The 12,659-nt window shown below is 36.5% G+C and overlaps 1 protein-coding gene across 1 annotated transcript in view; it reads right to left on the reverse strand.

The window, feature by feature from the left end:
* CTNNA3 (catenin alpha 3) overlaps positions 1 to 12,659 on the reverse strand; it is a 1,597,197-nt gene that overhangs the window by 53,847 nt on the left and 1,530,691 nt on the right. The window contains exon 17 of the mRNA XM_032609210.1: positions 1,054 to 1,188. Coding sequence (XP_032465101.1) covers positions 1,054 to 1,188 — 135 coding nt within the window. The remainder of the gene's footprint in view (positions 1 to 1,053; positions 1,189 to 12,659) is intronic.

The following is a 12,659-nucleotide window of genomic DNA, read 5'->3' on the forward strand; positions in this document are numbered from 1 at the left end:
AAATATAGGCAAGAGATAGTCAGTAAGGATTAGTTCCCAGCCGTCTACCCTTGATGGTAATTCTTTGCTTTCTTTTTTTTTTTTTAAGCCAACTGTGCAGATTGCGGGATTTAGTTCCCTGACCAGGGATTGAACCCGGGCCCTTGGCAGTGAAAGTGCAGTCTTAACCACTGGACTGCCGAGGAATTCCCTTTGCTTTTGTTTTTGCAACTATGTTCTTTTGAAAAATGTTAGTTCATTGGGGGAAAGACCAAAGTCTGGCTAAAGAGCTCCCAGACTTACAGATTTATATGTATGCTATCATTTTAAAAAATTTGTCCTCATGAACATAAGTTCCTAGAATGTTCATGATGTTTCACTTTAACTTAAATTTATAATCTTGGTCAATGTCCTTCTCAAAGTCACTGATAACTGAATCCAATATAGACATCAAATATTATTTTATTACCAGACCCACTCTAGAGAAATGATCTACTGTTGTTATTAAAAGATGAGTAGAAAAGGTAGACATTATTTCTACCATGGTCATTTTATAGCAGTTTGAAACTCAGGGTCACCAAAGAATTTATGAAGGTTCCTCTAAACCTATTTACATTCTATCATATTCTACTGCTACAATTACATCTGGAGGTAACAGTTTTCAAGACCTGAATTTCTATGATATAAAAATGAATAATGAGAAAGTGAATATTAATTAATAGTAATAAAGCAATTATTTCATTGATTTGCAATTACATATGTCCTTATTTTTATAAAAAACTAGAGGATTCAATTCAGAAAACCATGCTCTAAATTCACATCCATTTCTTATACAAGGGGCTTACCAAACCTGATTCACTGTAAAATCTCTGAAGTAAATAAAGACAAGCTATACTGACTTAACATTTCTTTAAGAAATCTGGCATGCTTTCTTGCTCGTTTAGTTTCATGCAATTTTAGATACTCCAGTTGAGTTTTTTCTAACCTACATGGCCCTAAACGATTTGGTGGGGTAAGGTGGGGTGTAGCTTCCTCTTCCACATGTGGTGGGGTTAAGTCTGGGACAGTACTCACTGCTGACATGATGAGCTCTCCTCCCAGGCTCTGGATCTCAGCTTTAACCTGACTGCAGATTTTCAGCTGGTGAGAGTAGAATTTAATCTGTTCCAGGTAGGCCAACAAGTCCTGTTTGCATGATGGATCTGGGCACTAAACATGCATGAGATAAAAATGGAAATAGCAAAACAAAGAGTAAGTAGATCAGAGCAATTCAATATTGAGATTGCACGTATCTTATAAGGCACTGACTTTATTTGCATTGAGTCCCATTTCTCCAACCAAGGCCATGTAGATTCTGATATGCTTCCACCATTAGAAGAGTTTCTTCATGTTCCAACCTTAACTACTTTAGCATAGACAGAAGTAGTAAAGGAATTTCCAGACATGAAAAGGTACATGAAATAATTGCCTTTAATTTATGATAAGGTTAGAAGCCTTAGATTTCATTTTTAGGTAAATCTGAAGAAGTATTTAAAATGCAATTATTCCCTTCATCTAAAGTTGCTATTAGAATACTCCTTGGGACCCATAGTTCTGCATTGTCTGTCCTTCGTTATTTATATGGGCATTAAAAACATCTGCCACAAAACATATATTATGTTCTATTACTTTCAGCATTTAATGTTTTTAGCTATTACTGACAAAAGAAATCATTTCCACCTTAGCTAACAGCTTTGGATCTACCTGGAGCCAAGAAAGAGGCAGCATACATGTTTTAGAGATGCATTATTATTATTATTTTTTTTTTTTTTTTGCGGTACGCGGGCCTCTCACTGTTGTGGCTTCTTCCGTTGCGGAGCACAGGCTCCGGACGCGCAGGCTCAGTGGCCATGGCTCACGGGCCCAGCCGCTCCGCGGCATGTGGGATCTTCCCGGACCTGGGCACGAATCCGCGTCCCCTGAATCGGCAGGCAGACTCTCAACCACTGCGCCACCAGGGAAGCCCTAGAGATGTATTAAATTTCTTTACGAAAAACAGTCTCCTACATTACGTTAGCTTCTGTAAGGAATTTCCTGGAGTAGAGCTTTGTGCTTAATCATAACATGATAAATATCTGTGGTCAGTGTTTAATGTTTGTGTTCTTTCTCCTATGCAATTAGAACAGATTTTTTAAAATCCCCGATAACTTAATTTCAATTTAAAAACATTCATAAGGATATGGAAATATGAACTGTAACTTATATGCAAAGATATTCACTGCAGCCTTACTTACAATAGCAAAATTTGGAAATAAATATTCTATAATAGTGAAAAGATTAAATAAGGATACATATCTATATAATGTGATATTATACAGTCTCAAAAATTAGTATTTTCAAAGGAAAATGTTTTTGGAAGGAAAAAACACAGCATTTAAAATTTCACATACTGGGCCTTCCCTGGTGGCGCAGTGGTTGAGAGTCCGCCTGCCGATGCAGGTGTCACGGGTTCGTGCCCCAGTCCGGGAAGATCCCACATGCCGTGGAGCGGCTGGGCCCGTGAGCCATGGCCGCTGAGCCTGCAAGTCCGGAGCCTGTTGCTCCACAATGGGAGAGGCCACAACAGTGAGAGGCCCACGTACCGCACAAAAAAAAAAAAAAAAAAATTTCACATACTATCTCAAAGTATGTAAAAAACATGTGTTTATACTTGTGTTTAAAACATAGCGGGAAATAATGTGAAAATGGTTAATAAACACGATATAATCAATATTTTTCACTCCATATTTTACATATCTTAATATATATTACTTAAATTATATTATTTCTATAGTAATAAAAATGTTATTATTTAAAAAGCTTTAATTCTAATAGCCTAAAATGAAAACTGAAAAGCAGGACGAAAGACCTGCAAGTATTCCATGCATTTCTCTTTTACATAGTAGTTAATAAGCTGGAGTGTTGTTGAAAAAATCCTGAGAATCTTATTCTCTTTTATATTTGCTAAATAGACTAATCTACATAGCTCCAGAATGTGTGGACAAGATGAGAACATGTGACTTTTGAGTAAAATTTAGTCAACAAAGGTAGCAAAGATATAAATTCTTCTGCAGAAATACTATCAACCTGCTAGATAGGCATGGACAGATGACATGACACATGATAACCAGACAGACAGACAATCAGATGATAGAGAGACCTTGATATTAAGGGCGTTTTTCAAATTTTTAACACAGAAGAAAGGATACTCCCACAAGTCTCATCAGGAGTATTAAACTGTAACTAAGTAAGAAGAAAGAGAAGGAGTGGAAGGAAAAGAAAAGGAGAGAGAGAGAGAGAAGGGAAGGGGGAAGGAGGAAGAAGAAGCAAAAAAACAAGTAAAGGAAGGGATTTCTCCAATTTACACATGAGAAATGAGAAGTTTAGAAAGCATAATAATTTTCCCAGGATTGAAGAGCTTATGCTAGAGCCAGTATTTGAATCCATATCTACTTGCTTTTAAATCCATTTTATTTTCAATCGCTGAACTTAGGAGAATTTGGAGTGAATTTTTTTTAATCACAGATTACCATGGGTTGCATAATTTCAAGGAAAAAGAGAATTTATGGGAAAACTATGTCTATTTTGAAATAAAGATTGCTTAGATTTTTTTAAAGACAAAAATTAGCTATCTAGAATTACCTATAATGATGACAGGCAAGTCATCTCATTGTTTTACCACAACAGGAAGTTGATCTTTATTAGGTACTTCTTATGTGTCAGGCACTGTGCCATGTCCTTTACATGCATAATTCTAAGTTAGTATTCATAGGGCCATTTTACTGAGATCTAATTATTGTCATTTTGCATACTTGCAAGCTAGGTTTTGGATAGAATTTATGATTTGCGTAAAGATTTGAATTGAGTTTTCTCTGTTTCATTCACTACACAATGATCTCTTATGACATTCATTCAAAACGTTGTTTTGTCTATCCTGAGTAATGAATGGTCTTACCTGTTGTTTGTTCTTATGGATGGACTCAATGATAATCTTTGACACATACAGTGTTCCATCTGTCATATACTCTTCTAGGTGCTTTACCTATATTAACTCTTTTAATAATCACACAACTTCATGAGGCAAGTTCTATGCCTCCTTCTCCATGCCTCAGTTTCCTCCTTAACAAAGGAGGAAACTGAGGCATAGATAAGTTAATTGACTTGCCCAGCTGAGAAAGAGTAAAGCTGGTATTCAGACTCACATGATCTGGCTCGAATCCCTACCTCTAAGGTCTAGGAACAATATGAGTCTTCCTGCCAGTTTTGTCTTATATATAAACAGTAAATTGCCACTCTGATTTGTAAATTGGTTGCTTAAATTGACACTCTTATCTGTATATTGTAGGTAGGATTTGGGTGAATTTATTCCTTAAAGACCAAGCACCACTATATAACTTCCGATAAAATCAAACTTGCAAATTAATAATTAGATTGTTAACTGATAACCAATGTTGCAATCACCTAAGTTTAAGCAAAACATACAGTCTCTCTCAAGACACTTTCAAGGCCATGCTAGAAGAGTCTAGAATTGTGTTAAGCAAAGAATGAGTCAAATGAGTAGAAAATTTGAAGTTGAACTTTGGAAATTAAAAGTTACTTGACCCAGGGCTTCCCTGGTGGCGCAGTGGTTGAGAGTCTGCCTGCCGATGCAGGGGACACGGGTTCGTGCCCCGGTCCGGGAAGATCCCACATGCCACGAAGTGGCTGGGCCCGTGAGCCATGGCTGCTGAGCCTGCACGTCTGGAGCCTGTGCTCCGCAACGGGAGAGGCCCCAACCGTGAGAGGCCCGCGCACCGCAAAACAAAAACAAACAAACAAAAAAAGTTACTTGATCCAGATTTACCCTTCATTCCCAGAATTGATGAAAATGTTGGTTACACCTAAAGATAGTAGTTTTATAAGTGAAGTATGAAAAACATAGTGATTGGTAAATTCCATACTATAAGACTTGTTAAAGCCTTCTTTTCTATTGACATTTGGAAAGTCTTTCTGAGTCACTTTTAGCTGCCCAGAAGCAGAACCAGGAGAATGAATCATTCCCACTTTAAGAATGCTCTTCTACTATTTGCCAAATCTCTGTTATTAAAATCAAATTATGTTTTCCTCACCTTTTATATTTTTACATAAAGCTAATTGAAAAAGTTTGGGACCTAGATTGGTACTGGGTGGGCCAAAAAAGTGCCTGACACATTTTTCATTTTCACCAAGAACTTTATTGAACAACGTATTCACCCATTTGTTCCACTACCTTCTGCCATTTTTCAGGCAACTTCATAATTCCGTCTTCCCAAAACTTTCTATCTTTTTAAGCAAAGAACCGTTCCAGGTACCTTTTACAGTCTTCCAGGGAATTGAAATTTTTTCCATTAAGAGAATTTTGTAAAGACCACAATAAATGGAAATCCGAAGGTGCAATGTCTGGTGAATATGGCGGATGAATCAGAACTTCCCAGCCAAGCTGTAACAGTTTTTGCCTGGCCATCAAAGAAACATGTGGTCTTGCATTATCTTGATGGAAGATTATGCATTTTCTGTTGACGAACTCTGAACGCTTTTTGTCTAGTGCCACTTTCAGTTGGTCTAACTGGGAGCAGTACTTGTTGGAATTAATCATTGGGTTTCCTGGAAGGAGCTCATAATAGAGCAGCGGTCCCCAACCTTTTTGGCACCAGGGACCAGTTTCATGGAAGACAAGTTTTCTGCTGACGGTGGGGGGGGGGGGGGGGGGGGGGGGGGGGGGGGGGGGGGGGGGGGGGGGGAGGGGGGGGGGGGGGGGGGGGGCGGATGGCTCAGGTGGTAATGCGAGCGACAGGGATGGGGGGCGGCAGATGAAGCTTTGCTTGCTCGCCTGCCGCTCACCTCCTGCTGTGCGGCCCGGTTCCTAACAGGCCGCAGACCGGTACCGGTACCGGTCTGTAGCCTGGGGGTTGGGGACCCCTGTAATAGAGGACTCACTCTCTTCCAATCCCACCATATATACAACATCACCTTCTTTGGATGAAGATTGGCCTTTGGTGAGGTTGGTGGTGGTTCATTTCGCTTGTCCCACGGTCTCTTCTGTTCCACATTATTGTACAGTATCCACTTTTCATCACCTGTCACAATTTGTTTTAAAAATGGAATGTTTTCATTACATTTCAGTAGAGAATTGCATGCAGAAATATGGTCAAGAAGGTTTTTTTCGCTTAACTTATGTGGAACCCAAACATCAAAGCGATTCACATAACCAAACTGGTGCAAATTATTGTCAACACTTGATTTGGATATTTTGAGTATGTTGGCTATCTCCCAAGTGGTATAACGTTGATTGTTCTCAGTTACTGTTTTGATTTAACTTCAACTCTACCCGACCATGGAGCATTGTCCAGAGAGAAATCTCCAGCACAAAACTTCACAAACCACTTTTGACGCATTCAATCAGTCACAGCACCTTCCCCATACACTGCACAAATCTTTTTGTGCGTTTCAGTTGGCTTTTCCCTTTCTTGAAATAGTAAAGCATAATATGCTGAAAATGTTGCCTTTTTTCTTCCATATTCAACATTAAAATGGCTACACAAAAATTCACCACTTTTGATAAGTTTTTTTTATAAATGCACACTGATATGACAGCTGCCACCCATGATCTAACAAAATTGTTTCAAATGAAATTCAAGACTACTAAGTGCTACTGGAGCCATCTTAAGGAAGAAACCTTTCAGCCCACCCAATAGAACATTCATATCCTTTACTTTTTAAAAAAAATAAAATTTGTACAAAAAAACTTTTAAAGGAATACTGCTAGGGACTTTTAGTCAAATCAAGTGGTAGAATATCATAACACATTTTGGTTATTATGTCCCAGTTTATTAAGATAGGAGATGTTAACCAGGACACCTGGTTAGCTTTTTAATTCATGGATTTTCTTTTTTTTTATTTAAATTTTATAACCACCAAGACACTCACTACAGACAAGCAGATGGCATGTCAGCCTAAGTGGTTTTGGCACATTAAACCGGCTTTCACTCTTCTAGTAAGATGCTTCATACCAATACAGAATACATCATTTAGTAATGAGAGGAAAAGTGAAGAACATTTATTACCTTTCAGTTTGAATTTTAAGGGTATTAGCAAAGTGAATACTTTTAAAGACCTTTATTCCATTAGTTTAGCTATTTTTTTTTTTTTGCTCATAATGGAGTTTAAACTTTATTTAAGACACAGTTAAAATGACTTTCACAATTACAGACAACAAATTCTGCTAAGCTGGCAAAGTTTGTTAAGGGAACAGTTATTAGATGTTGTTGTGAATTTCTAGAGTAGAAATTTCAAGCAACCAGTGAGAGCAGAAGCAGTCTGTGTCCATGACCTTTCCCTTCCCACAGGGCTCATTTCTCCACCTATACTCCAGCCCAGAGGCTGTCTCATTTCACCTTCCTCAGGGTCACAGATCATCCATGATCCCATCTTTTTCTGTACTTTTAATGTCTTTTTCTATCCTTGAATCTATCAACATAAAGTCCCTCAAACCAAAATCCCTCCCTCAACCTGTAAATCTTTCTCTCCTCTTGTTCACGAACATGCTTTCTAAAAATTTTCAGTGCCACCCCTATTGGTGTTCTGAGTTTTCATTCTTGGGCATCTTCTCACTCTTACCCTCTTCTTGGATAATACTATCAATATATGCTGCTCTGGCTTCACTGATCACTTACAAAATAAACATGACTAAATCTCTATCATCCAGCCCTGTCTTCAGAAAATCCATATACGTATTGTATTGCCCCAGCTCATCTCACGGTCTTATCAAGATTTCACACTCAACACATATAACCCTCCACTGTCTCATACTCCATCTTGCCTATTATAAAACCATTTTTCCTGTTCTACTAACTATCTCAATAAAGAGTGATTCCTTCCTCTCTCCCATCTATTAAATTTGGTCAGTCATTTATTTGGGTTGATTCTACATCCAGAAATCTCAGCATACTTTGAACATTTTTCTTCTTTGTTATGCCTATCATTGCTGCTCTTTAGCAAACTAAGGTTTCTAAGACACAAAAGAGAAGGGTATCTATGGAAGTATGGTAAAAATACAGTGGGGCTCTTTTATGATGTCATGATGGAGGACGACATTGATTCATATGGTCTACAGTGGACCTGCTGACTTGTGAGAGTTATAGTTGGGAAATTATAGTTTGGCATTTTTCAGTGCATAAATGTTGTTTTACCAGAAATTGTATATGTTGTTCAGATTTTGTCACATCTCCTTATTTAGACTAAAATGGTCTTTTAAAATTTTTTTTATTTATTTTATTTATTTTTGGCTGTGCAGGGTCTTCATTGCTGCGTGCAGGCTTTCTCTGGTTGTGGCGAGTGGGGGCTACTCTTTGTTGCGGTGCGCGGGCTTCTCATCGCGGTGGTTTCTCTTGTTGCAGAGCACGGGCTCTAGGCACGTGGGCTTCAGTAGTTGTGGCATGCAGGCTCAGTAGTTGTGGCACTCGCGCCCTAGAGCACAGGCTCAGTAGTTGTGGTGAACGGGCTTAGTTGCTCCGTGGCATGTGGGATCTTCCTGGATGAGGGCTCGAACCCGTGTCCCCTGCATTGGCAGGCGGATTCTTAACCACTGCGCCACCAGGGATGTCCCTAAAATGGTCTATTTAAAAAAAATATTTATTTATTTTGGTTGTGCCGGGTCTTAGTTGTGCATGCAGACTCTTCCTTGCAGCCTGCATGCAACATCCAGTTCCCCGACCAGGGATCGAAGCTGGGCCCCCCGCACTGGGAGCACGGAGTCTTACCCACTGGACCACCAGGGAAGTCCCTAAAATAGTTTTGAGTTTAAGAACTGCTTCCAATTCATTTTTAGTTTCAACTTGGTTTGGACATACAATCATTGAGAGACTGCTATCTGTGACATATCCTTTGAACACTAATGCAAATTAAAGACAAAGATATTTTCCATCTTCATCAAAGCTCCTTCCTTTAGTAGGTATGAAGTTCTGGCCCAACCTACTTTTCTGCTTTATGCTGACTTCCATGAGAAATTCTCAGAAGGATTGGCTTCCCTATGTATTAGATTAAAACTCAAAACACATCATCTCCCTCCCTGAAACCTGAAACGTGTCAACTGAAGAGTTACGGGATTGAAATAAACTTATACAAATGTTTTACCCTGTATAAAGAATATGGATATGGAAAGGATGGTGGAAAGGTAATTCAGACAAATTTTGATTATTTGGAATTTATGGTTAAAGTCAGCCAGCCACCTGTAAGGAGAAACTTTCCTCATCTTTCGTCTTCCCCTCTTACACCAAATAGCCCCTTCTTCCTAGGCCATAAAATACCTTATTCTGGGTACCCAAGGCTATAGTTTTGCATACGTGAAATAATACTGAATATATAATCACCCTCAAATCATTTAAGATATTGTTTCAATGGGAAAATGACAAAGACCCAATAAAAAAGAAAAATAGTAAAGCAGCATGCCTTTTAACAGGAAACTCTTACTTCAAGGATGCAAACAGATAAAATATTTTCAGTATTTTATCTATTCCTATTTAATTTCTGAGAAACTGCTATGCATTCATTTTTATAAAGCAGGGGTTCATTAATCTGGAAAACAAATCTAGGTATCAAATTCTCTGTTCAAGATAAATTTCAGACAAATAATTGTGTCAAAATACAAATATTGTCACAGGTGCATCTAGAAGTTATATTCCTAAGAGACATGTTAGAATGATGTAATTAATGCTTCATAAGTTTCTTTTTAGTGTAGTTTTATTACATTTTTTTTTACTCATAACATCAGCAGGAAACAATACAAATCAGGCTAGCCACCAACAATATTTTGTCAAAATATCAATATAAATTACACTTGGAGATTGTTTTGTTCATAGTTGAGTGCACTGTGTATGATTTGCCTTGTAATGTTTTTTAAATGTCATCTTTCTTAAATTAGCTTTGGCTTTCAATATATTTAACACTGAAAATTCATTTTAATTGTGTCCTGTTATGGTTAGGTGGGAGTACCCAGTCAACAATCTGGATATCTTTGCTTTGGAAAATTTACAGTGAAGGAGTATTAGGATTCAGACACAACACTCAGGGGTTAGAAAGTCCAACTTTGTCCTCTTCTTGCACAAAACACTTTAGAAGATGTTAATTTTATTTTGTTTCCTATTCACCTCTTTTCTATTTGAGGTAGGTTGCTTTGTGACTAATTGAGATCTTTCAGTGTATTATTCCTACCTTGTGAGGTATTTTCCAGTTCATCTAATTTAGAATACCTGCTAACATGATGATTTACTATGAAGAGTCAAAGAATAGAAAGAGATGTGTACCAAGAGTCCGAAATACTAAATTTGTAAGAAGCATACCTTTCCAACTTGTCATTCTCTTTATTCATGAGGAAAATGTTTAAGAATTGTGATAACTAACAACATCCTGACCCTCAGGAATATACTGGCTGATGGAGACAGGATTTGCACCAGAGTTCTATAGGACTTAAACAACATGGTCTTGGATGGCATATGAAATCTACCTCACCATCTCAAGATAATTCTAAATCCAAGAGATGTTGAGTGATTGGGACAAGTAAGCTTACATTATGCTTCTGTATGTTACAACAGAAGATTTTCAATCATCTCTTCCTAGCTACCTAATGGTAATGCCAGAGTAGTAAATTGTATGTAGTTATATACAATAAACATATGTTCAAGGAAGCAAGACAGGGAAGAAGGGTTAAAAAAAAAATCAAGGAAGGCAGAACTAGAAGTCTCAATTTGATTTCATTTCATTCTCTCTACATATGAACTTTGACTCTGAAACTTTATAGAATGAAACTAACTTGGCCCAACTATTTATATATTTCACAAATCCATGTTGGATAGAATTGAAAACTGATTGATGTTTGACCTTCTGACACTCTAGCCAAAAGCAGACTGGAAAGCATCATAAAAATTATTAAAAGGTTTTTGGGCTATTAGTTTGTTCAAAATTAAAAGCAACCGATGTTCTGGCAGAGTTTTTTCATAATATACATTGACACTGTAAAAACTGCCTTGCTTATTTACAGTATTCAATTGTATTCCACAACCAATTTCAGTAATTATTTTTGTCTAAATTTTTTATGTTGATCTATCAAAAAATATCCGAAGCACAATCATAGAGAATCTTCCCAGATAGTCACTATAAGTGATTCAATTCTGATTCTTCAGAACCGTATTTCTTCAGATGAAAATTAAATATATCATTTGAAACTACTTTACTATATGAAATGGAAAAGGCCAAAGAGAGTCATCCATAATTCTTCATTAGTCAGTGACTGTTTCTTTAAGCTTCTTTTAAAATGTCAAAGTTATATGGAAGTGAGACAATACTTTTGCTTTCTTCCATGCAATGTGAATAATGTTAAAAACAATAGCATGATTTAATACAGCTATGTTATAGACGCACCCACTGCAAGGTGACCTAATCCAATTAAAGAAGAATATCAGTCAAGAAGAAAAGGACAACTTCAAAGTGACACAATTATTTGGACTTTGAAAATTGTGCATTCTAAAACAAACAGAAGTACACTGCTAGGAATCATTAAGTATTTTAAAAGTTATTAGAACACATGAATCTGTTTAATGTATTATGGTTTCATTTATCTTACTACTATTTTGTCTCATAAAAGTGAATGCAATAAAATTCTAGAACACAGAAAACCATGGGCAGATTTGGGCTTCACTCATTTATTCATAATAGATTTTGAATTATATTAGAATAGAGTTTGTTTTTAACTGTAAATGCTGAATACCAAAAAGATTAATAAAATGTTTACAGAGTAGTAGCAAGAACTTGAAAAAATATATATGACCATATATGTGAATATATATATATTCAAGTATGTTTTTAAATATTTGTCTCTGTTATTATTTTTCCTTGTTTATTTCTCTTCCCTTATATCCACAAATATAATATCTAATAAGAGAAAGTTCCTCAGCTTCCAAGAAAAAGAGGATAAAAAAAAAATAAAAATAAGTAGCCTAATAAAGTTTCTCTTAAAGTGTATGCACAAAAAGGATATGAAAGTCATTTCAGACTCAAGAAGACAAGTGTTTTTTTTTCCCCCAAAGATAGATAAATATGTATTATGGAGTTGAATAATGTAAAACCTGCAAAGGAATACTATATCTCAGTTTGAAATAGTAATTGAATATCTCAGTACATTAAAGAAACTGACAGATTTCTCAATTAAAGTTAAGCAAAAGGTAACTCTAATAGTGTAGCTGCTGCTTAGAAAACTGGAATAGAGACATCAGAAATCTAAAGAAAGGAAACCAAGTATTTAGAGCATCTATAAGGATTAAATGCTTCCTACATTTTATATCTTCACTTCAGTATTCTACTAATTACTATTTGTCTCACAGTTTTACATAGAATGCCAGAACATATTGTTTACACAGAAAACCTAACATACTTTTGAAAAGCACTAATTTTGAAGAGCAAAAATAAGAAATCTGAGATATTAAGAAAAAGAATACTAACATGGGGTATTACAGCCAATTAAAATAATTTGAGTACATCTGAAACTCATAAAGCTGATATTTAGAATAATTTGAATATATTTGAAGCTCAAAAATCTTAAAAATAATCCAGCCCTAAATAATAATAATGATAATAGTAGTAATAATAAAGCA

Source organism: Phocoena sinus, chromosome 16 (genome assembly GCF_008692025.1).
Source record: "Phocoena sinus isolate mPhoSin1 chromosome 16, mPhoSin1.pri, whole genome shotgun sequence".
In the NCBI taxonomy this organism is placed as follows: domain Eukaryota; kingdom Metazoa; phylum Chordata; class Mammalia; order Artiodactyla; family Phocoenidae; genus Phocoena; species Phocoena sinus.